General features: G+C 37.9%; 1 protein-coding gene and 1 long non-coding RNA gene across 6 annotated transcripts; one reads left to right on the top strand and one right to left on the bottom strand.

The window, feature by feature from the left end:
* Window positions 1-105: 105 nt before the first annotated feature.
* LOC131784844 (uncharacterized) lies at window positions 106-23,447 on the top strand. 5 transcript variants are annotated; one of them, XM_066169448.1, is made up of 20 exons: window positions 106-276; window positions 3,036-3,072; window positions 3,369-3,456; window positions 10,895-10,966; window positions 11,608-11,853; window positions 12,091-12,405; window positions 13,143-13,508; window positions 14,234-14,395; window positions 14,665-14,871; window positions 15,422-15,808; window positions 16,326-16,469; window positions 16,991-17,152; window positions 17,957-18,350; window positions 18,866-19,071; window positions 19,639-19,678; window positions 20,235-20,306; window positions 20,717-20,786; window positions 21,695-21,790; window positions 22,093-22,299; window positions 22,985-23,447. In XM_066169448.1, the coding sequence occupies exons 2-20, from the start codon at window positions 3,040-3,042 to the stop codon at window positions 23,156-23,158; spliced, it is 3,441 nt and encodes a 1,146-aa protein (XP_066025545.1). In that variant the 5' UTR covers window positions 106-276; window positions 3,036-3,039; the 3' UTR covers window positions 23,159-23,447. The 5 variants fall into 5 exon arrangements, with proteins under 5 accessions (XP_066025545.1, XP_066025543.1, XP_066025542.1 ...); XM_066169446.1 differs by having other exon boundaries at window positions 106-331; window positions 11,614-11,853; XM_066169445.1 differs by having other exon boundaries at window positions 106-331; window positions 11,611-11,853.
* LOC131784780 (uncharacterized) lies at window positions 5,865-9,427 on the bottom strand. The gene is made up of 3 exons (XR_009340229.2): window positions 9,356-9,427; window positions 8,744-9,227; window positions 5,865-7,769 (listed from the first exon to the last, which is right to left on the bottom strand). It is a non-coding gene; the product is annotated as an uncharacterized lncRNA (long non-coding RNA).
* Window positions 23,448-25,659: the final 2,212 nt, after the last annotated feature.

Genomic DNA, 25,659 nt, shown 5'->3' with positions numbered 1-25,659 from the left:
GCTCTTCAACCGTTCCTGCGAAGGATTGGACGAAAGCACTGCACTAAGGAAGTCCGGACCCTTTGCATCTGTCCAAGCATACCCCGCGGCCTTCACGATGACAGCTTTCCCCGAAATAAGGTCATCCATCGCATCTTGAGTAACATATATTAGTGAGACACGAGAAGAACTCGTAGGCAAACAATGTGGACACATTACTCGTCGGTTCGGTTTTGTTAAAGAAAAAAGAAGACATGGAAAAGTCAACGATGCAATAAAGGACGACACACACAAGCTGTGGGTTTATTATCCTCTTCAATTTAATGTGTAGTCCATATCTTGTAGATGACAGGTAGGCTTGTGAGAGAAGAATTCATTCCCAGTGTTCTCCCTTATTTCAAGCATGACAGGTAAAATAAATTTTCAAACCGGCAAAGCAATCCTTTTACCTGTTGAATTTCAAGAATTCCAAGCCATTTTAAACGGTAATAAGGGGTACTCCAGGCGGTAAATGTTACCGGTTACCGCCCGAAAAGGAGAACACTGGAATCATTCCACTTTGGACTCGAAGCTTCTAACCTAGGTAATAACAGAATAGATATGGACAATGAAGGAGCTTGCAGTTGTGAACAAAGAAAGACGGAAAAAAAAATTAAAGCTACTTTTCTCATCTTGTTTTTCCCAAATCGTGGCAAAAGCTGAACGATGAGCAGGAGTTAACATGTATTGAACAGAAAATTTGTGTAACTTCTAGGATTTTCTGGTCGTAAAAACACCTCACTCTGTGAAATACAAAAATTCTCAGCCTACCAAACAGAGTGCAAAACTTATCAACAATGAGTCGCAATCTGTTTTTAAACTCGTGAATCAGCAATTTTTTAAGTCGGAATTAAACGCACTCCTTGTTCTTTACCCGACCCGACACAGACCTCTCTAGCTTTTTCGTTTATCTGCTACTATCGCGCTACTGTTTCGCTCCGTTTTACTAACTGAATTCCTGGAATAAGCTACAATTTATTGGCATAAACGGTTGATAAAACCATTTTACGAGCATTTTTCTTGTATATTTAAGACAAGATGGCTAATCATCTATTCTTACTTACAGTATTTACGATGCCGCAGTGCATCTGTTGCAAAAAATACAGCCAATTGGATGCTTCTCCAAAGAAGCACTTAAAGATGTTGTCATGAACGATCTAATCAGAAACTAGGCTCATATCATGAACTCATTATAGAACTTTTTCACAATTATACTACTGAGTTTGAACATCTTGTGCAAACTGACACCTTTTGCAGCAATTGTATGTCGGCGCAAAACTGAAATATTTCGTGCAACTTCAGGGCGACGGAGATCCTTTACTCAGTGTGTGTTCCTTGCAAAGGGTTTCTATAGAAGTGAAGTAAATTTTTATTCAAACTACTTATTAACATCTTGAGGTGAGTGAGAGCAGCCAAGTTGTTTCTCGAGTTGAAAAACAAACTGACGTTAATTTTTGCTACCAGATGCGTCAAATATGAAAACTTTTATTCTTTCTCTTACACACAACTCAAACAAACCGTTATCATCTCAGTTTTATACCTCGCATTAGGCATTATGGTGCGGGTAAGACTCGAAATTACGGAATTCAGAACAAATTTGTTCATGTCTAATGCATACATGCAGACCGACAGCGAAGGAAATTTATTGCAAAATATATGATTGCGCTGATGCAGTCCTGCAAGTTTTGTCCTGCGATTGAATCTTCTTTCAATTTTGTGAACTTAAGGGATATTACTTCGATAGTGTTCTAAATATTATGAAGGTTTTCGTATTGCAACTTACACATACGTAAAAGTGATACCAGAAGCTGTTTCAGGTTAAAATATGATCTCATCTTGAGCCAAGATCGGCCACTAATATATTAAAAATTTCAAAACTTGTCTCGAAAGTCAAGTTCTGTTGGACAGAATACGCACTCGAATGGGTCAATGATTCACTGTTCAAAGTTATCAGCTCTTTTCAGACGAAATCCACACTTTCTTAGTGACTGGAAAAACAATCCATGTTTCTTAAAACGGCAAAAGTTGTCTTAGTGAAACTTTTTAAAAATCCTTAGACATAGCAACATGTTGATAAAAAATAAATTTAGACTTCATTCACACGATTGCTGGATAAAAGGGAAGTTGACATCAACTGATATATTTTTCAGACAAACACCAGTTTCCTTCTTTGAATTTTTCGGATCTACATCTCTGAAAATACAAATTAATTTCAATAGATAAATCGTGCTACTTCGTGAGATTTAAGTCAGAATTTAAACAAATTCTGACAAAGAAACGAAAAAAAAAACCATTGAAAAATAGAGAAACAGAAAATCGATACGAGCAGCTGCTATTGATTCGAGGAATAAAATGATCTCGTTTGATGTTTATACTTCTAGTTTTTATAATCATTTTTCGATTGGGTATACGAAATTTTAAGACGCCTTCAAGTGTGACAAAATGTTCTCTAGAATATTTCCATATAAACTTTTCAAGGATCTATCAGACACATTTAATATTCAAAACTCAGGAAAATTATGCGTGTTATTTATCTTAAAGAACCAGCTGTCCATAGATATTAACAGGAAGAAAAATTAATCAAGGTATATAGGGCGTATAGTTAAAGTGCACATAAAAAAATACGTTACATTGGGTGCATAATCTTCATTTTGTATTCAGCTTAAATTTCGCCCAAAATGCTTGAAATTAAAAACAAATTTAGATACCTGTGACTGTATGCACTAGACTGGCTTTCATTAATATTGCCAAGTGTCGAACTGCCTATAAATAGAAATAAAAACTGACACCACTAATATTTGTTAGAGAATCGATATAAGCCGAAGAGGGCTATCAATATTGCAGGCTCTCGCGTATTCCTACTTCACTGAACGAACAATTTTATTTCTTCCAATTCCGACTCGAATCTTTACCGAAGCTTGGTTTATCTAAGATGGAGATAAAATCTTCAAGGAACATCTGGTTCAATACTAGTGTCAGTTCATTGAGTAGTACTCCTCTTTCCTCCAATTCTTTAGGAAAATGAAGACTGAAGGGAACATGATCTTGATTTTTGTGAGTATCGAGTTGAATCTGGAAATTTTATTGGTTCAAGACATAACTCATAGAAAAACAGAAGAGGAGAGTTCTCTCTTACTCAAAGAGGGTCATGACTCAGCCCGTAGCGGCAAGCTTTATGCAGGGAATCACTCAGGCTCTCGCTCCTTTCCATAAACTTGTGGTGACTCAGGGCAGCTTATGTATTTATCACCAGCCAACTAGGTGACGAAAGGATGTTTCTGTTGTCTTACATGTTTTCTCTTGTAACGTCCGAGCAATACTAACATATGACGTCATTTCTTCTTCTTCAGTTGATTGGCACAATATGTACTGACATGGTATTTACTCATGAACCAGGAAGAGGCCACCATGGCCGTCATCGTCCCCAGGGAGGGGGAGGTAAGAAATGTTTTCTTCTAAATTAAAGTGGCTAGGACATGCGCAGAGCTGAGTCATCGTCATAACATCATTGATTTTTAATTCTTTATTATGTAATTCACAAAGGTAAGTGAAGCTGCACAATTTTTACATTTTTTTATGCTGTGTATAGTTAAACCAAAGGGATGGAAGTCTGATAATAACATTTGGCATCGATCTAAGCAAGCTGCTGATACATTGCTCCATGAAAAAAATATGCTTCCATCAATCTGTATCAAGAAACGTAACACAACTTCCACGAAAGATGATAAACTTTCAGTTAATTAATCTCGAGATTTTGAACAAAGAATTATGAACAGTTAAGCAACAATCGATTGCAGTTTGTATTCAAATATTTCGTATGTAGTTATTTATGTAAAAGTTGGCAACACTTTATTGAAAAGAACCAATTAAAAGTTGCTTGAGAGAGGAAATTATTTCTTAGGTAATTAAAAAAAGGAGTTTTCCAGTCATTAAGAAAATAACTTGGTTTCTGCTATGAAAGTGATGCATTATAACTTTGCGAGAGTTAGTGATAAGAATTAATATCAGCATTAGTGTATCAGCTAGAAAGATACAATTATAAACTATACAAGCATTTCGCATAAGAACAGCTTTAGATCGTCGTAGTTATCAACACCTGATACATATTTGGTTATTAGTTAGTTATTAGTGATTGATATATTAATAATAACTGAAAAGTATCAGTATGAGCTTGCATGTTATCAATTGATATTAAAAATGTAAGTTGTGTTGCGACATTTTTTTTTTTCAAGTTTCTTGCCGGAAGGGGGGTGCCATTTATGTTTTTATGCATCAGTAGTAGTAAGATGAAAATCAGGTTCAAAGTGATAACACTAAAGTATCAACAACGATTAAACAGTATTAGAAGATATGCATTAGTAGGCATGATTGGTATGTGATAACCTCTTAGTTATAAACATCAATGAAATACCGAGTGAGCTTTCGCGCGAAAACTTGATTTCTTCACACGTGAAGATAACATGTTATCTTCACACATGAAAATAGAACTGTTGTTATGGTAACATATAAAAATCGCGCCTTTCGATGCAGTGCCTTTGATTTAGCATTTCATTGGTGTTCATAAAAAATATTTTTTTAACACTCGAAGAGGAATTTCGTACATCCGCGCGACCATGTAATATCCTTTATATTAGTTTACAAATTGATTTAATAATGGTTACACAATTGATATTCTTGATCTTCTTTGATATATTTTTTATGTTATCATTATTATCATTATTATCAATGTTTATGTTAATTTATAAAGCATTTTTCAACTTCCAATTTTTGTTAGCTTTATTGACGGTACCATGTTCAGTTAGTATCAAAATTAAGCCATGAAGCTAAATATGAAATCGGAACTCGTTACAAAATGTTATTGAAATCGATGATGGCGTTTGTCTCTTGTCTTAGGATGATGATTATTGTTTTATTAATTCCAAAATCAGCAGCATCTACCATTAGATCACGTTCTTTAATCAAAAATAGAACTGTTTAGTACATTACTTAGGTGACTGTCAGAGTCACACTGTCAACACTCTCAAAAGCTTTAGCATGAAATTAACGTTTTCTCAAAGATTAGTCGGTACTTTTTATTATTATTGTCAATTAGCTTGGTTTTTAGCTTCTTACGGGTTTCTTCATCATTAACATTCTTATGATCATTAGTAATTAGCATTTATAATGTATGCTTTGCTTTATGAATTGCAATCAAAGAACTATTCGAGGCTATCATGAAAATGTTAAAAAGTGATGTGTGTGTTAGCGTTAGTATTATCACAAATGAAGTACCTCTTATTTCAGTAGTAGGATATGACAACGTGACTCATAAATGTTAAGATTAGAGCATTGAAAATAATCCCATTATTTCTCGTCAAATATTATCACAAATGAAGTACCCCTTATTTTAGTAGTGGAATGTGATAACGTGATTCAAACATGTTAAGATTATAGCATTGAAATGAACTTATTACTTCTCTTGTGAGAATAGGACTAGGTGTCGTTCAGTATCGCATACAATTATTGTGACAATGACAAGGTTGATAGCCTTGCAGCAATGTGAGGATGCAAAATGTTTTCGAATAGACGTCGTGTCAGGCATTTTATTAAAAAAGCATTTCCTAAATAGTGATGTTAGAATTAATGATGTTATTTCTAGATATAAATCACTACCGCTTTTAAAATAAGCATCGCGTCACGTGAAATCCAATGAGCCAATGATAATTAAAGTAAACGAGCTGAAGCGCGGGAAAAGTTAGCACCATGTCAATTTCATTATACTTTTGCATATGATTGGTTGAGAGGATAGCGCAAGTTTTCAAGAACAATCATAGAGAAAATGGTAGTAAATGTGATGAGATCTTGAATAATGCTTGGCAACTTTTTATTAAATTAGTTTTCAGATAAAGAATTAGTATCGCAGTTAAAATGGCTGTTAGTATTTGCATGGAAATGTGAGCGTTAGAAGCAAGGCTGTTAGCACCAGTATCAGAATTAAGAGGTGGAGTCATGCTAGTAAATCAATTGTTAGTAGCACAAGCATTAATATCGGAGTTACTGTCAGAGTCGAACCTTGTTATTAGATATGGAATTAGCAATTGCAGCTAGAAGAAATAGAGCGGAGCAAGAGTATAGCGTTTAAAAAATTGTTACGTCTCAGAATTAAAGCAAAATTATTGAAGTTAGTCAGGCTAAATAAAATTATGATTAGGATTAGTCTTGAAACATCTGATTGTAAGGTGCTGATATTACATATGTATCGACATTAAGCTTTGCCTTTCATTTGTAGACAACTTGGATTACTCTGTGTCAATATGATTGGTATTACTGTGGTGTTAAGTTCAGCGGTATTAAAAGCTTTCTTTAGTTTTTGTCTTATTGACTGGTTAAGCAATATTCCAGTAAGCATTAGTAGCATTTTAGATCCTGACATGATATTAGCTAAATGAGGGATATCAAGATTAGAAACCGTGGATGAAAGTAATAAGGAATATTTGGTTTCAAATGAGTGACGAAAGACAAACTTGTCTTTCTGGTGCAAAGCTTTCAAAGAAGTGAACGTTAGCTCCCGAGTAATTTCGAGCATTCCTACTTTTAAAAGCACGTCTGCCTATATGAATGACGTATATTGAATTACGCTTGGTAATCACGTGGATTCTTATCTATGTGAATGACATGTCACGGAGCATTTGCTTATTAGACTCGTGAAGAAAATCAGATATTGCCAGATAATAGTTTAAAAGTATCAAAACTCCTTATGGCAAACTCGTTAGTATTGGTTTCCTCAACTAAATTCAAATCTGAACAACATGAAGCAACATTATTTCTAAATGCATGGTCGAATTTGAGCAAAATCGTTACTGATTGTGTTATGAGGCACTTGGTACGAAATACTTAACAATTTTGTGTTATGGAGTTAGATGAGTTTGGATATCAGCATGCAATTAAGTGCAATGTGCCTGCAGTTATTTGGAAGTTTACATGGAATGTGTGCCTATGTTAAAAAACAAAGTGTTAGTACAACGTGACAGTTATGGTTATTTGTGATGCTTAATTGTTGATTTTGCAACATCTGCAATGTTAGTGGTGAACATCTGAGTTATCCTTCTGGTATGTGATCAGGTAATTTGTGAAGAACCGTGTTAGTCTGTGATTTGGTAGTAGGAAAAGTGGTTTAGATTTAGCTTCTCTCATGTGATTATTGAGTGTGCTCGATCAGCCAGCTGCTCTTTGGGTCATGTCATGTTCAGTAAAAAGCCCTTGATTACTGTCGCAGGCAGAGGTTGAGTGTGTTGTCAAGTTATCATTAGTAAACAAGTTGTTGCCCATCTTTTCAAACCATTCTTAGAGCTTGGCGAGGCTATGAGCCACTAAAGAGCTTTTCGATTGAATGTCGTGAGACCAGGACCAGAGAAATCACATCGATCAGTCAGAATAAAGGATAATATCCCAATTAGCCAATAGCAACCCAAACCAAAACCATGGAAACTGCTTCAAACGCGGGAAAACGCTAATGACCAAGTCGGGATTGGTTTCAGTTTTTCATTCGATTGGTTGGAAATTGGGCGCGAGTTTTTTTAGCCCAATCACAGAGCGTAGTGAAGTAAACCAAAACAATTCATAATTACTTCCAACACACAATCGAAATTGCTCTGAGATGCAGGTATCGTTACGTTAACTCTGAAATGTGAACTGAAGTCCTCTTCTTAGCACTGCATGGACATGATATCTTGCTCTGTCAATTCCAGTTGTGAAATAACGTTGAGGTTTTTCTATCAAAAATAAGTGTAACAGACGCAAGAGGTAAATCCTTACTTGAATGAATAAAGGAATAAGAATCCCTTATGACTATAAGGGAATGATTAGAAATTATAAAGTTGAAAAGTAATCATAGCCTTAACTTTTGCATTCTCTTGTGTTATCTTATGACAGAAAAAACTCGTAAAAATGCTGCACTGATTTGTGTACTTTTTTTTTTGGTGGGTGGACGCCATTTGTTGAATTGTGAATGGAGTGGTTTTTGAGATTAAAATTAATGCAATTCATCCTCTTTCTTCAAATGAAACTAATCTATTGGCATTAAACAAGAAGATGTATCAGACAATAGAGTGCTTTTTGATTGAGTATTATCAAGGCAAAGCCAAAGTAATCCCTACAGCCAAACAAGGAAAGGAAAATACCATGCAGAGCCAATCAGAACTCAAAGTAAAAACAAGTAAACTACCTAAAGCGCGAGGGAAACGCGGGAGACAAAGTCGTGATTGATTTTAGTTTTGCATCTGATTTGATGAAAGAATGACGCGACTCTTTCCGAAAAAATCACATAGCGAAGTAAAGCCAAACCAAAGCAATCAGGGATTACTTTTGAGTCATAAAAAAGGACTCGCCCTATATAAAATCTTCGTCATTTTTGATTTGTTAATTTTAATTACAAACCCTCAAAGAGTGTAAACATATTCACTGATGTTAGTGTCGCGATGTTATATTTCATCGGGCTAATATTTTATTTCGAGCTTTCTTTGGAAAGGTTCTTTTAAAGAAATGGTATGGGTTTTATGCTATTGTGTTACGCACGAAGTGTGTGAAGGTTAGATGTCTTTGTACTAACTGAGGTCTAAGTGCTTTTTTAAGACAACCCAACTGCGAAGTTTGATGCTTCTTCAACGCCAACATGAATAAAATTCAACTAAAATTTCATTGTACCTTCTGAAAAGGCATCAGCTTGTGATTTTTATATACCACTCACCTTTTGATGAACGCATCATATATCAAACAAGGATTCTAGCTTGTGAGCCTTCACCTGCTGTTTGAGTTTAACGCCTTGTTAACTGCCAACAAAGTGTCACAGCATTTTTGAATTCCCCTCCGGTGGTTGCCCATTGTAGTCTTACTCGTTGTTTAACAATAAGCCGATGAACATAAAGATTTACTTCGTACAGTTTTTCAGGCTTGCCTCACACACACTGGGACAGGCTTTGCTGAGTGATATCATACTTATGGTACAGCTTTATCGATCTTTCTTTCTCTTATTTTCGGTCGTGGCTTCACTGTGCTCTGTTGAAGTTCACTTATTGTACATTTGAATAAAACGGAAAATTTGTTCTTATCCGCCATTGCCGCTTTTTTGGCTAAAACAGATGAGTCTTCCTGCTTCTTCAGAGGAAATATGAGCCCTCCCCTTCTCTGCTTGATATTGTTAGGCAGACAAAACCGTCTCTGAAATGAGCAATCTGCGCGCAGTAAACAAGGAAAATTAGAAGAGATTGAAATTAACCTACCTAACCCTAAGCAATTTTATGATAATAAATGATATAATTATGTAATTGTCAAAGGTAGAAAAATATCATATTTCACAAACCTGGTTTTAGGTTGATATTGGTCGAGACCGGCCCTTGCTGGCACAGCATGAACGCTTGGTGGAAGAATGACACACTCACCGCAATGTCAATTGATTTTACGGAAAAGTTAAAATAGCGTGAGACCGGATGAAATCATTTTCGTTGCTGCGTTTTGATTGGCTAGAATTTCGAGTTGTTGATGTAATAAACTATTCATGCATGGTTTTATGGATGACTCGGTTGAAATGGCAGCGACCTATTAAGACAAACATAACAGGTCATTCAGCTCTGTGGGTACCGACGCAATCCCGGTACCTGCTTTTGTTAAGTGGCTGTGTCGCAAAAATACACTGGAAATTTTTTAGGTGTGACAATACTCTGACTCTTGCCAATCATTAAAAACAGAGGGCAGTGTGTTCAATCAATTATCTTTTCTTCCGCGCGGATTTCTGAAACACTTTTGTAGGATAGCTATTTCGCAGCAGGTGTGGAGCATGGAGTGGTTGGTTTACTTGACACATGCTAACGCAAACAACTGACTGAACAAAATAAATATCTGGATGTAAAGCCTGGAATTCAAAACAAAACCTATTTGTAATTTTTCTTACAGGTAAAATCAAATATCACAAGTTTGCAGTCTATTTTTTCCAAGAAATTTATAAGAAAATTTGTCCACAGAAATGGACTGAAGTGTTTGGCAAATGAATGACCTAAGACTTCTCAAGGGCCATTAGATATTATAAGCCACTTATGTTTAGGCGGCTTATTTGAAAATCTGTGTTCACCCCGGAAGTGTAAACATTGGATACAATGATGCCATTTTTTTTTAAAGATGGCACAAATAATTTTGTTTTCTATAGTTGGAAATTAAGCACTTATGGAAAATAACCGGAAACATTATCAGTAAGACTTAAATTGCCTTTGGACAAGAGTCAATCTTTTCAGCGGATAGAGGACGAGATCGTCAGAATACATATTTGAAGGCTTAAAGAAGCTAATCTTACGGAAAATTCCGTTCATCCAAAATATCTTTTTATTTCAAATTCATAGCCTAAGGATTGATCTAATTTCGTTAAAACTACGTTCTCCTTATAGATTTCGGTCTTTGTACTGATCTTAGCAAAGAGAATTGATCGGTTCATTATAATTTTAAAAAATATTCGACAGTTAACAATTTCTTTTAGGACTTAACGCGTCACAAGTCTGTTTGAGTGGATAATGTGAAAAGAATAGAAATTATGATCGTAATAACGCTAAAGCGTCAGCTTTTTTTTACTCGTTTTATCTTATTACTTAATCCTATTAGAAATGCGAAAAAGGTACCTTGTCGACTCATTTATTAAGAAGTAGCTTTTTTTCATGTTATTGTGATTGAAAAGTCATAATCCCCACCCTTATGAACCTCCCATCGCCTCCAAGAACCAGGCCTTATTTTCACTTCTGTTCACGCTACTGTGATCAATACTGCAAAGATCGCTTTAATATTCACATATATGATCTTCATATATCCACAATCAGTTGCTCATAGAACAACATAAACTCTCTTTGGTCCACTCTAGGGAGACCTCATCACAGGCCCCCCAGTGAGAGGCCCTCAGGGCCCTCAGGGTATCCCATAAAGAGAGGAACCGGTGAGTAAGTTAAGCCTATCTTGAGTGTTTTTGTAAACAAACCAGCGAGGGAAATATTTTTTATTTAGGCACCAGTCATTTTTATCGCCTGAGGGGGAGGGTCCAAGGACTTTAGGGGATCGCGTGGTTTTGATTCCGAGGGGGAATCAGTCATCACCAACAAAGTATAAAGAGAGACTGTAGAAAGTTGACTGCCAATTAACTGCCAAGAAAGGGGGGATGGGGGGTGAGCAAATTAATGTTACAGAGCCTTATGGGGGATCACGTACATCTTATCATGACACACCAAAATCATTTGACCCCCCCCCCCCAACCCTAACCTCTCAACCTCTCTCCGGGCGATTATTAATGACCGATCCCTGAGTGTTTATTCAGCGACTATCGAAATCACTGTCCTTTATTAAACGAGGTGTGTATTTTTTTTACATCTGATATACATCTTTTAAAAGTGCTAACTGTAACCGACCACTACATTACGCGCCCATGCACCTTCTTATTTCTTTGCTTTATTTGGAGAGTTGATACCTCAAAAATTGCATGGTCCTCGTTTATCAACACCGTTTGTTACAACATGACCAATGTTTACGATAAGTCCACCTTACCATGGACATGTTGGTTTTTTTTTTTTTTTCATATTCCAAAAGAAGAAATACCCAGGTGTCTTCTGGAAGATGCATCATCCATTCTAAGTGCCCGATTAAACGCAAAAGCCAATGTTTCCAGAAAAAGCAACTTCGCTACGTTTTTTGCACGCTGCAAAAGGGACGGAAGTTTCAAGTGTTATCAGGAGTGGCCAGCAGTTGGTTTATCGTGGCAATCAGATCATCAAGGCCGCGTAATGGAGAACACCTTGACAAGGGGAAAGATTAGTTGTTCGCGCGAACAAGGTATTACCGATTTGCCAACGTTTCGGATGTTTGGACCCGAGCCAACCTCATTAATCCTTTAACCCCTAAGAGTGACTAGCATCTAATTTCTCCTTACAACACCTTCCCTGAATCAAACATTAAGGTTATGAGAATAAAGGAAATGATCACCAACTAAAGAAGCTCTTGATTGTTGAACAAATTCTCCTTGTCAGCACGAAAGCAAGTGGACAAAATGTTAAAACTGGATTTATTTAGATTTCAGGTTAGCCTTGGTGTGCACTCATGGCTCTAGAATGTTGCGATGCAGGCGAGGAACCATTCTTTACTTTATGGACATCAAAGCAAATCACGTCCAAGCCCCCAACCATAAGTGCAGTCGTCATAGAGAAAACCATGGCAACAACACAGTGGCACGTAATCGTCTTTGTAACGTGACGAAGATGATCGAAGAATTACGCAGCCGTTGCCAAGGGAGAAAGGATTGCTGGATAAAACTAAGTGGAAGCCTCATAGGGAAAGCTTGCACAAGAGAGGTGGCATTCTTACGGGTGAAATACACTTGTGAACAAGGTAAGGATTTTATAAGTCTTGTCTTAAGTTGGCTCGATACCGTTTTCGCCTGTTGAAAGGTTTGATGACTTTTTCCATTGAAATTCTCATCTAATCAGTATCTTCCTCCATCATTTGAGTAGTTTCAAAATTGAGTGTCGAAAATAATCCTGCGTTGCTTTGGTTTCGCTTTACCTCGCTGATTGGTCCAGAAACCTCGCTCCCTGATTGGTCCAGAAAACTCGCGCTACTCTCTCAACAGTCAAAATGGAAAACTAAAATCAATCATGCCTTGGTCACCCGCGTTTTCCCGCGCTTTAGGAAGTTTGGTCATTTTCATTTTGATTTTCATTGGATCTTAAAGGTATTTTCTTTTCTTAAGTGTCGGGTTTAAAAACACCAAAATATGAGACTATTAATTATTAATTTTCGATTGATCGTCGTGATTACTTTGGTTTTGATTTTACGACGCCCAATCGAAATGTGCTCTAATTATTCGTCTCCCATTTTAATGCTTTTAAATCCTTTTTAAAGCAGCCAAAATTATGGAAAAGACTTCTAAAAATAAAATGTTGGGTGAAAAATCGAGAATTTAATCTTATGTTAACATGGATGATTTTGAATTTGGTAACTAACAAGCCCTATCATGTGACTTCATTGTATCGAATTTTAGACATAAATCTGGGAGCTTATAATAGCTCACCCAACATGTATACGAACCAGTGCAATATCTTATTTTCTCTACATTTGGTATAAAGGAGTAAATGATTCGGTTGAAAATCCTGAGAGACCAGACCATCCAACGTATTCGGATCACCTTGACAAGCTTTGCCCTGAGACTTATGACGAAGAAACAGATGATGTCAGTGGTGATGATGATAGTAACGCATATGATGACTACGTTAATGATGTTGATGATGGCTTGAGTGATAACGATGACGATGAGAACTACCCCACTGGATATGACGAAGACGTTCATAATATTCTTGACGATGAGATGGCTCAGATCAACGGTTTCCTGTTCAAGCTGTTTGAGCACAAGAGCGGAAAAGATCACCGCCCGCGGTATAACTGGATCAAACAACCTGACTTGTACAACGAATTCAAATTTAATTTTTCTTCAGGTAAGACCAGTTTACAACTTTAACATAACGCAAACTTGTAGGAAGACGTTTGTCGTCTTGTTACTAACGTGGGACAAGGAAAAAATTCTGAGTCCCTATGTGGAATCGAACTTCAGACCTTTGGATTCCGCGCTGCAATGCTTTACCACTGAGCCACAGAGACTCTATGGTGAGCGAGGTCTATTACGAAATCGAAGTCCATATGACACGCTTCTTACATACTGCTAGGATCAACTATGTCGATAGCGTCATGTCCTCACGGGGAATTGGAATTTTTTTTTTGGTCCCACGCTCGTGACAAGACGAAAAAAAAATTTCTTTATTTCTTTACCGGGCTCAAAACTTACTATCTTTCCTATTCTATTTATAACACAAACGTGCATATCAAGGGGTTAGTTTAGGCCAAAATTTATAAAGAAATTTCACCCTTTATAGCTTCTGTTACTTACATTACGGAGAGGGAATATAAGAGGGAAAGTACCCGGCTCACCTCAGCGAAAATCTGTTAATCAAACAAGAGAGGTCTGAAAATGAAAAGCGGTATCTGCAAAAATATTTATCAAAGAATTTGAGCATATTAATGATGGAATGCTTTTTCCTTTGCTTTCATGTCTGAGGGAAAAAACCTATCCGAAGATTTTATTACTATGGTATATCTTTTTAATTTATATCTTTGTGGTATTTACCTACTTTTTATTCATTTATTTACTCATGTTATTTTTCAGTTTGCCCGCAGAATCAACCACTGCTGTCGAATTGCAACCAGAGACTGTGCGAGGATGTGAGGTGTGACAATCGGAGGAATGTAAGGTGCAGGGTAAACCCATGTGGTACTTGCAGACCCGAGTGTTACGACGTGGAAGGAAACAAAGTGCAGACTCCTCGAGGTAAGAATGAAAAGTGATTTAATTCTTAATAATCTTCAGTGAGGAGCTTGAGGTGTTATCCAGCTCTTTATTGGGAAATTTACGAAAAAATTCGCCCAGCTTTCAATTAGTTGATGTATGAATACCCAGAAATTAGGTTTATCTACAATGTTACGATTTGCTCATGCGCAAGAAGAGGTCTGAAGATTTCAATTTCTGGTTAACACTGAAATTACCAAAAGCTGTTGTGCTATATATCATCCTTGTTAGAATATTGGTTTTTTTCACAGCCTTAACAAAGTGCGAGTATCAGCGTAAAGAGATGCGCCACCAAAGTTTTCGTGGCCACGTTCCGAGATGCAAAGAAGACGGAAGCTTTGCTGAAATTCAGTGCTATCACGAGGTCAAGATATGTTGGTGTGTTGATAAAGAAGGAAGAGAGAGGAATGGTACGAGACAAAAAGGAGCCCCCTCAAACTGTAGCGCAGGGGGCCAAGGTGAGAGAAACAAAATCACTCTGTCTTTGAGTTTAGAAGGAAATTCCTAAAGCCACCGTCGTTATGTCATTTTGACAGATTGGCTTTTTAACTAAGGCTCGTTATCTTTGGACGCAGGCCAAGTAACAAGTACCAGGTCTATCGCGAAACGTGCTCAAGTTCGTCTCTTCGCCAGCCTCGACTTGATTTCCTCAAACCAGGTTTCCTGGCGGTTGTTTAAATATACTGAGCCAGTTCAAGATCTAACGAACATACCTGCCTCTCATATACTAGAGTGCTAACCCATCTCCCCCGAGAGTATGAGAAAGGTTAACGAAATTTATAAAGTGCATATATTCAGCTTAACAAAACAGAATTTCGAAGAAAAGTTTTAAGAATGTAGGCGCTTCGTCGGTGGAATAGATTTAACCGAACTGTAGCGCGTTCTACAGGTTTTCGTTTTACGAGTGAACGAAATATGTAGGTATACCTGCGATCGAGTACGCAGAAGAATTAAAACTTAGCCCGATCATGCTATTTAGAGTGATGTTGTACTGCTGTATCGTTCTAGTCTTGTCACCTTGTCAAACAGCCCAGCTCAGCAACAGAGACCTCAAAAAACATCTCCGTGTGATGTCTAAGAGGTACGAAAGGACCGCAAAGACTTTAAGACTTAGAGCACAAAATGCGACCCAAAGGAGGCAGCAAAGGAATGAAAGCTGGCAAAATATTAGGCAGTGGTCGCAACGGGCAAGAACCTGCCGCAAACTTGCGCGGATAACTCGCCAGCACGCGGTGTATACAACTGTTCCGAATTGTGCTGCAGACGGAAGTTATGACAGCAAACAGTGTGCATGGTCTAAAAAATTCTGTTGGTGCGTTGACGAAAATGGGGGGCCAAGGGGAAAAAAGCAATTAAAGCGATATGAAAAACTCAACTGTTCCAGGACTGCAGCTGGTAAGAATGAGATAATTTACGATCGTTAGGTAGGGCTGAGTCTGCTTTTGAGCTGCTGGGATAGTACAGAGACCAATTTTTTCGATTGAAAACTACATAGACAAAGGATGAAATAACATCTTTTTAGCTAGAATTCACAGTTTTCGTCTAAAACGAAAAAACACTCCGAGTAGAATCGACTATTCTATGCCAAAGTCTGGATGTTCCCTCACTGTTTCCACATTTTCTCATGAAATAAAAGCTCTCAAATTCGTTTGTCACTGACTTGAATTACTGGAATTCCCCTCATTCAATTACTTGCGGAAATCAATTATCGTTCCTTATCATCCGTTGGTTGAATATGATTTCCCTTTTTCAATCCAAACATATTATAATTTTGGTGATATAAATTTGGTGTGAGAACAGAACCCCCGGCTGACATTTGTCGTAATTTTTTTACCCAAAGAGTAATTTCTTTTTGATCGAGTTTGTAAGCGGCTAAATTGGATCGATTCAAAGCCAGCCTTTTCTGTTATAGACAAACCAGGTATGTGCCCTGTTATGCCAACGTCCGCCGCCTACAGGTGTAAATCCCAATGTGCGACTGACGCGGACTGTGAAGGGGAACACAAATGCTGCATGATGGGATGTGGGAGGAGGTGTGTTCCTCCGAACGAACCAGGTAAGAAACAGGCACGGTGGTGTATCTTTTAATTTTTATCATTTTCAGTTTCCTTCGCAAATGAAAGAAAGAAGAAGCTAAAATGACAGCAAAAAGGTTCAAACCCCAGACTGGACTATTACTCAGGGTCATAAAATAACTGGGAAGAATTTGCTGCCATTGCTTTGAAATCGACAAATGATTAGACATTCTGGTCTTCTCGGAATGTAGGCCCCCGTCTCTTGTCTCTTCTCCGTACTAGTTAGCAAGGGACGTTAAAAAAGAACCCACATACTTCCCGTAAAGAGTAGGGAACATGGCTCCCGGTGTTGTGATCTGGCCTCGTTATTGTTTAATTTAGTCCGCCATTTAAACCAGCATTGAGCTGAATTGGAGCAGCCTATCTAAATATCCCAAATACATACATGTAACAAACGAAGTGAGGAACCCCACCCTCATACTTGAAGCCCCCAAAAAATTATTACAATTATAATTACATCGATCTAATAAGAGAGACGAAAATTTTCTTTGTTTAATTGCAGTGTGCCCTAAGGACAAGCCTTTCAAACTGTGCATCTATGACAAATGCCTCTCATCCCCAGGCTGTTTCAATCATCCCACAGCTTATTGTCGAATGAATTATTGTGGAGGATGCGTCGCTGAATATTTTGATAAACAAAATCGAAAAGTAGACTGCAGTAATGGTAAAGAAAGGTCTTTAATACTTCAAATTATTTTGATGCATATCACGATTCTCCATGACTTTACAGTCCTCATCATAATGATGATAATTCCAGCCATCTTTTCAGATGGTGTGACATATTTACTTTAGACATTGCCAATCGAGCGAGTGGCTTAATGGCTCAGTTGATGGTACCACTCGACCATCATCGGAAAAGTTCCAAACTTTTCGAAGCTTGAGTTTTCTTGGGCTTTATATTCTTGACATATTTACTTTAGACATTGCCAATCGAGCGAGTGGCTTAATGGCTCAGTTGATGGTACCACTCGACCATCATCGGAAAAGTTCCAAACTTTTCGAAGCTTGAGTTTTCTTGGGCTTTATATTCTTGACATATTTACTTTAGACATTGCCAATCGAGCGAGTGGCTTAATGGCTCAGTTGATGGTACCACTCGACCATCATCGGAAAAGTTCCAAACTTTTCGAAGCTTGAGTTTTCTTGGGCTTTATATTCTTGACATATTTACTTTAGACATTGCCAATCGAGCGAGTGGCTTAATGGCTCAGTTGATGGTACCACTCGACCATCATCGGAAATGTTCCAAACTTTTCGAAGCTTGAGTTTTCTTGGGCTTTATATTCTGCCTTTTCTGCAATTGCAGACCAAAATGCTTCTTAAAATTTTTTCTTTTAGACGAAATTGAACTGGAATTCGACCGTTATCAAATTTACGATCATCAAAATTGACTGATGTCCCTGACGGTACTCAAAACAGAATATTATAATAATTCCTGAGTGAGGTATTTGTACACGTATGTTCGTAGGAACTCAGTGCCAAATTCAGCGACATTCGGCCTCAGAAGTGTACAAGAAGAAGTTTTTCGGAGTCTTTGGTACTCTGCCAGTGGTCATTCCAGGATCTCAAGTTGAAGACTACGGTCCAGGTAGCGTAGGAGGACAGGATGAAAATGGTGGTAGCCAAACAGGCATTAATGTTGGCAACCCAGGTATACAGAATGGATTTCGAAATGGCGCCTTGGGATCAAGTGGATCACGTGGTTCACGTGGTCCATGTGGATTCAGTGGTTCAAGTGGATCTAGTGGAAGTAGAAGATTCAGAACCCGAAGAAGAGGGAAAGGATCCATCAATGGATTTCGCAAAGGAGATCAATCTGGACAGGAAAGACGTACAAGCAATAACAACGAAAACAATGGAAGGTAAATCTCCAGGACTCTACTGAAATCTTCCAACGATTTGATTGATGAGTCTCTATCGTTACTGCGCTGCCTTCGATGTCTTCTATCTCAAATGCAAATTGAAGTCCAGTACTTAATTCAACTAGAAAATGATGAGCTTTAGTCTTTATAGCCCAGAAGGCTGATACTTTCAGAGCTCATCCCAGTTTTCTCTTAGAAATTAAAGGATACACCTTAAGTCCATCGCAAGGAAAATCCTTGGCAATTCCTCAAGTCTCATTGACCTTTTGGTGGTGTCCCATCTATAAATGAGAGTAAAAGATGTTGTATGAGAATGCAATATAGTGATCCTGCCAGGCATCGAACCTGAAACTCTCTATCTCCAGTGTAGTTTGCTAACTATAGAACTTAGCATTTATCACTAGGTCATCGAATCTATCACAAAACACGCAACAGACATGTAGAATCAGTAGCAGTGCCATAACTAACTATGGCCACTAACTGAGTTTGATTGAATGACCGATTGTCTCCTGCAGGGAGGAAGACCTTGGTGTGTTCATCCCTGTGTGTGATTCAAAGGATGGAGCGTTCATAACAGAACAGTGTAACACCACGGCTGGTGTATGTTGGTGTGTGGACGGAAATGGTCGAGAAATACTTAACACGCGCGAAAAGGTGGAAAGAGGAAAGAGAAACTGTACAGCAGCTGTTATCAAGTTCAAAAGCGATGAAAAGAAAGGTGGTAAGTCTAGATCATTACCAGATAATGAATGGACAGATATCACAGTTCTTGGGTCGCCAACAGAGTATAAAGGAGGGCTAATTGTTCATGTTTGTTAGAACACCGCTATCTGTCTTTGATAGAGAAAGTGGTAAATCTTATTCCGGCATTTAATTCTGATAGAGGTAGCATTTGTTGAGTCTAGTGCAATCTCAAGGTTCGAACTGTCTTGGAAATTTGTGATTCAAGTTATGACGTTTTAGTCACATGGTACCAAAAACTGTTTATAATGTTGGCGGTTTATCGGCTAATTTATTCCCAAAAATCCTACTCAAAAATATGACATATTACATGATACATTAAGCCAAGAGAATACAAACTGAGTAAATTCTCTTGATTAAGCTTAATTTTTTATCTGTAGACACTTAAGAGTGATCACTTTCAAGACTTCAGGGTATATGCTGGTCTCTGGAGAGTGGAGACATTTAAAAGATTGAAAAAGACTTGCTATCTTAGCTCTGTATGTTTGAACTGAAATGAAATGCATTTCCGCTTGAATTCTAACGGTTTTTTTATCATGTTGTTAAGTCAAACGTGGAGAAGGAAAGAAGGGGCAGAATGAATTGAGGTAAATATTACAATCTTGATACAGATATTTCTCGTGTCGGGATGGAAAGAGGAGAGCGATATTCTTTGGTAGTTAAGTTTCTCCTTCATTTTACATGACTATCTGGCGTAAATATGTCTGCGTTCACAGGGTAACCACAGAAAGCAAACCTCCAAAAACGTTGGTAGATTTTTGTAAACAAGCCCAAGAAATAACCCCGTAAAAATGTCGATGCTGTAGACCCACACAGTATGTTTTATCACGAAAAATTTTGTAAGGGTGGACTTCATGAGGGCGGAATTTGATTGGGTAAACAACGTTATTCCCTTACTGTAGGGCTGTGAGCAAAATACAGGTTTTGATAGCGTGCATTATTTCATTGCGGTTTCCAAATTTATCACTCTTGATAAAGAATCCTTCAGAGATTCCGTAGGCTGTCAGGACTCTACGACTTAGAAAGGCCATTATCACGAATAATGTAAACCAAGGATTTCACAACAGGTTTGAATTGACAGCTTGATCATGGAATTTGATAGGGAGGTCCTTTAACACTTGTGCATGTTTGTATTCTTCACAGGGTGGCAAGAGTGACTTTAAGGCTGGCGGGAGACTATGATGAAGTCGCTGCGAACAAAGAACGTTTTATCAGGTGCGGGCATTTAAAAACAAGTATACCAAATCAAAGCAAATGCAATCTCAGACAACTCTCCACACTTGCGTGAGAATTTTTTTTAATCGTCAGGGCTTGTAGAGTAAATGGGTGGAGCCCTTTTGATTAAAAGTGGTAGGTACCCATTCGTTCTGACGAAGGGCTAACGCTCGAAACGTCAGCTTTGAAACTCTTTGCGGTTGCCTATTTACGTTATAAGCTCAGTTGATAATAATAAATGACCCTGTTATACTCTCCCACCGAGACAGCACCACAGTTTCTTCAGAAACTCACCCCCTCTACTTAAGTCAAACTTCAATCATCATCTACATCTAGCCCTCAACGTAACTAGAAAGGATCTATTCTATACAAGATGTTTATTTGCATCTTGTTTTCCTGACCTTCCCTAGGTACGTAGAGGACGAAATTGTCAAGAAGTGTAATAATAGGATCAGGAAGAAGCAAATTCGGAATATCAAGGTAACTGAAATAACTACAATAACAATAGATAGCTTCAGCGTAAACTTAATGGAATTCGGAACGAATTCCCAGTTGTCTTCCCACAATCACAGAACGACACATGTTGCCATTCAGAAGTGTTTTACTTGGAGTTAGTAGTCTAAGCCTCCATTAATTGGCCAGTATGAAAGGCACTGGGTCACCAAATTCCCTGGGCCGAGTTGTTCAAAGAACGATTAAGCTAACCGGGGATCAGTAACAATTCTTGATTTAGTTTTGAAACTGTACAGACAGTTTTAAAGTTTATATTTTTCCCTTCATTTTTGTATTACACCAAGGTAAAACCCTTCAAAACGTAAGCCCTAATATACACTTTATCTCACGAGAAATCAAGGACAAGTTAAAACCTCGATCCAAGGTTATCACTAACCGCGCGCCTCTCGAAGAACTGGGCCCAATTCTTTGGGGATATTGAACTGAAGAGTGACAATCCCAAGGCTTTTATTACAGTAGCGCATAAGAATAAATAAAAACAAACAAACAAACAAACGATTTAAAAAAAAGAACAAATAAATAGAACAGAACAAAACACAATAAAAACGAAAGAAAGTAAATCTCAATATTTATGTCATTCATTAACTTCCTGACCAAAACAGATTTTTCCTACGGTATTAATATACTTTCAAGCAGAAAGGTACTAAAAGGGAAGATGGTTATCAATCAAACGGTATTGTTTGAATGCACAAGAATTTCCCTTAGCAAAGATTATGCGAAATTTAATGCCGAAAGTCGGGAAAAATGATGTTTAGACGTTGGGGGTGAAATGCGCTGAAATGGGGAAGTGATACCTTACGAGAGAGAATAAGACATTATTGAATATGCCTGAGTTACCAGAATGCTAATGTCAATTTTTTCGCTCGGGCGGTCAGCTCGAAAGGGGAGGCATCAAAGTGACATTCGAGATCGTCGAAGATAGTGAGTCTACGGCTACGCTGGATGAAATCTTGGCAACGTTGGAAAGTCATGTGAGTCAGTTTTAATCATCAGGCCATCACTTTCCTTGGTCTGTCTTTGCTTATTCTGTGGCTGCAACCTGATTCAGATTGATCAGTGATTTACGTTTCCTTGTTTCATGCCCCACTATCTATCCTGTTTGCTTTACTTTTCGACTTTCTCTTTGGAAACGTGAGCCAACTTTGGTTGCGATTCACCATGGCTATGACTTGAAACTGTCATTGGCTTTATCACCAAGCTGCTTGCACATGGCGATTTTCATAGGTGATTACCTGTAAGTCCTAACGTTGCAACTTTGTTTTCTGTAAACCAGATTAGATCCAAGAATTTTGTGGTCAAGATGCAAGACAAAGAATACCCTTCGGATGGAGCCTTTCAGGTTTTGTTGCATGTTCAGCGTGATGACGACCGAAAAGAGTCTGAACCCAAACGTTTGCTGGCGATGATAGACGCAGCTACTATCGGGGCCTTTAGTGGGATTATCCTTTTTGGAGCAGTGTTGTTCGTTTTGAAGCTCTGTGTAAGTATTGACCAGGACTCAGTTGTTCGAAGGCCGATTGGCGTTAACCTAGGGTTAAAATTTAATCCAGGTTTCTTTAAAAGCCTTTGAAGGGAAAATTTTCCCTATTGTTTTTAGAAGATCCAATGATCAAATTGCAAAAAAAAAGACTTAAACTGAATTTTATTTTAAAGTTTTCAGACCTGAAATCTAATTTCACACTAACCTGGGTTACCTTAACCTAGCTTTGAACAACACGGGCCAGGCGGTTAGTACTAATCCAGGAAAATTCGAGCTCTGTTTTGATTTTTAGTACAAAAGAGCGTATCCAAGGGCCGGATTTTGATGGTTGTATCTTGCTTCAAGGTGAAATTGATTGGAAAAAAACACATAGGTAACAGACCTGTTTTGAAAGCTGCAAAGCCAAGTAAAAAATTTGCAAATCGCATAAGTTTGCATGTGGTGGCTCAGAACCGTTTCGTTACTTCCACTAATTTCATATCCTTGAAAAGAGTGTCAAGTTCCTTCGTGTCAGGGATTCGTTTATCCCGGCCTAGCAGATGGTGGAGAATTATGGCCAGTGATGCTCTTCTGAAGCTATAATCTATTTCAGTTGATTGCGCCGCACTTTATCAGCTTTAATCTTAAAAGGAGTGTCAATTTTTGTTCCTTTTAATGACTGAATTTTATCTCTCATGTGATCTAGCTCCGAAGGAAGAAAAAAGACCCTGAGAACTGGCAAGACAAGGTTGAGGAGAAGCCTCCGGTGGAACAGTACGTCATGCCGGGGCCCGAGGCAGTGACGAATCTGCCTCCTAAGACTGGGCCTGAGCTGGAGACAGGGCTATCATCAAAGCCTGACTCTCAGGATCATGTTTGAACTAAGATGTCGAATTTTTCCTTTTGTAGCTTGCAACAGTAAAATGCAATGACTTTACTTGGTAAACAATTAAAGGCTTAGCATTAATGAGAAAGTTAAAGTTAGAATAGTGTAGAAAATTTCTAGCCATCTCGCCTGTGAGAGAGTTAAGGGAAGGAGAAGGGCCCTTCAGTATTGAGCTCCCTTCTGAAGGAAGAGTGGAGAGCGAGTTTTTTAAGCCGTTGTAGTTTTACCATTTACGCATGTAACCATTTGTTGATCACTCTGCTGATTAATAATAAACCTTTGATCGAAAGGAACTGTGTATTTTTTCAGGATTTCTTTTGTCTCCATACATTCTATGTTTTAATTATTTTTTTTCAACTTTCTCTGAATTTTTCTAAGGGTTAGGTATCAGCCTTTTTAGGGTACCTGTAAAAGACATTTTCCGTTTTCACTTCTGCAGATCTTTCTTTTGAAAGCCTATCAGAGCAATACCTACGTCTGTGGATTGTCGAACGGAGGAAATTTGGGCCACTTTCTCTACCATTCAGACTAAACCTGACGTAACTTGGTCAATCACGTTTTTCGGCCTGTTTATTAAGTACGAATAATATTTCCACTTTTGGTTCTTATTGGCTCGTTTCAATATTTACCTTGTGCTGATTGGCCATCGTGATTATTTAGGTCTAGTGATGTGACAGTCAACGAAATACTACACCATGCAATTTACAGTTACATACATTCAATCACGAGTGCATTGATAAAGTTTGACTAGTGCAAGTTAGAAACTCCTTGATCACTACACTCTCCGAAAATAAAGGCTTTCATGTTGAATAAATTTTTCTTTATTTGCAAAATATTAAGAAAAAAAAACAAATTTTTAAAGGCTTAAAAAAACTAAAAAAATTAAGCACTTTGATAGCCCTATTAGACCCACTTAAGTACAAAGTGGCACCAAGAGGGGATTTTGTTCAGAAGCTGAAGCTAAATGAAAATTCCTACCAACTGCTTGTTCAATTCGTTATTTTTTACCACTTGGGACCTCTTTTCCGTGAAAACTTATGCAACATTATGAGTGAGTATAAATCCAAAAATGTACCCATGTCACCTTAATTTGCCTTACACAGATCGGCATCAGTTCATCGAGGTTCCTTGGTGCCTTTAACTGCACAGCGCTGCAACGAGAACGCCTGATAGCATTACAAGGCCACTCAAACCAGCCCGTGAGGCTGCGTTGCACATGTCTTCTTCACAGCAAGATATTTTACAATCTGACGCACCAAGATGAACTTTGCAAACGGGATTTGCAGTCTTTGTGCAATAGGTTTTAGGTCCACAGGACTTCGCAAACACTTGGTTAGTTTTGTCCTCAGTAGAGTAGTGAACCTTATAGCATGTAACGTCATTTCTGGCGCACGTCACTTTGCTTGACTTTTTATCGTCGCATTCTTCCCAAGATTTTGTGCTTGAACATTTGTGACAATCCAGGCCAAAGGCTAAGATAAAAGAAACAGTATATTAATTTATCGTGAGAATTACCATCGGAAATGATTTGACTCTTGCCCTTTTGCCTATTTCAACGGCGAATTTAAACAGGAAAATCCATGACAGTAATTTTGAGGAAGCAGTTGTTGAAGTCCTAAATGTAATAACTGTCCTAAATGTAATAAAGTCCTAAATGTAATAAAGCCCTAAATGTAATAACGTTCGGTCCTAAATGTAATAAGCCTCCTATGCAATCGTTTAACTGCGCTAACATTGAGATGTTAAATAACAGCTGTTGCACCAAAGAATCCTCTGACCAATATTTATGGAATATTGCGGGCTCACTGATATTAATCAGCGGCTTTTTATTTGTTAAAGACGTAGGTTGAGAAGCATTGGCTACAAAACCTTATTCTAATACTGATGTGCTTTTGGCATCAAATTGACGGACGCAGAAGCAACGAGAACGTTGACTAATAGCTCTCTCTATATCATTGGCTCAGACTCTTAAGTGTAACAGATTTTGACGAAATACTTCTGTCCTCAGTGCTGAAGTTAACACTTGATGAACCAAATTACAAGGAAAAAGAAGTCCACCGACTTATGCGTTAGACAAATTCTGGGCTCAGAAGGGCATTTTTTGTACTGTCTTCCCTTGCCAGATTTGTACGGGTTTGCATAAAATATATTCATATGCGTTATTGACCGAACGTGAGGTCAAAATGGCTATATATTGGCCGAGTTCTTTTTTTTTCTTGCGTTTTTATGGACTGAGACGAAGTCACGGTCCATAAAAAAGTAGAAAAAGAACGAGGCTAATATCCAGTAATCTTGACCATACAAGAGATGTGCAAAATTTCAATAACGCTACTGATAATAATAATTTTCTTTTGGATTAACATGTGACACAGCGAAATCATTCAAACTGCTCTAAAATGGTGCATCACTTCTAAAGACTTTAACACGAACGATAACATCAACAATAGCATGCTAGTTCATCATCAATTGTAGTAAATTTCTTTTCCAAAAAGTCT

This window comes from Pocillopora verrucosa, chromosome 7 (genome assembly GCF_036669915.1).
Source record: "Pocillopora verrucosa isolate sample1 chromosome 7, ASM3666991v2, whole genome shotgun sequence".
Lineage (NCBI taxonomy): Eukaryota > Metazoa > Cnidaria > Anthozoa > Scleractinia > Pocilloporidae > Pocillopora > Pocillopora verrucosa.
This window is presented reverse-complemented; position numbering and strand designations above follow the sequence as displayed.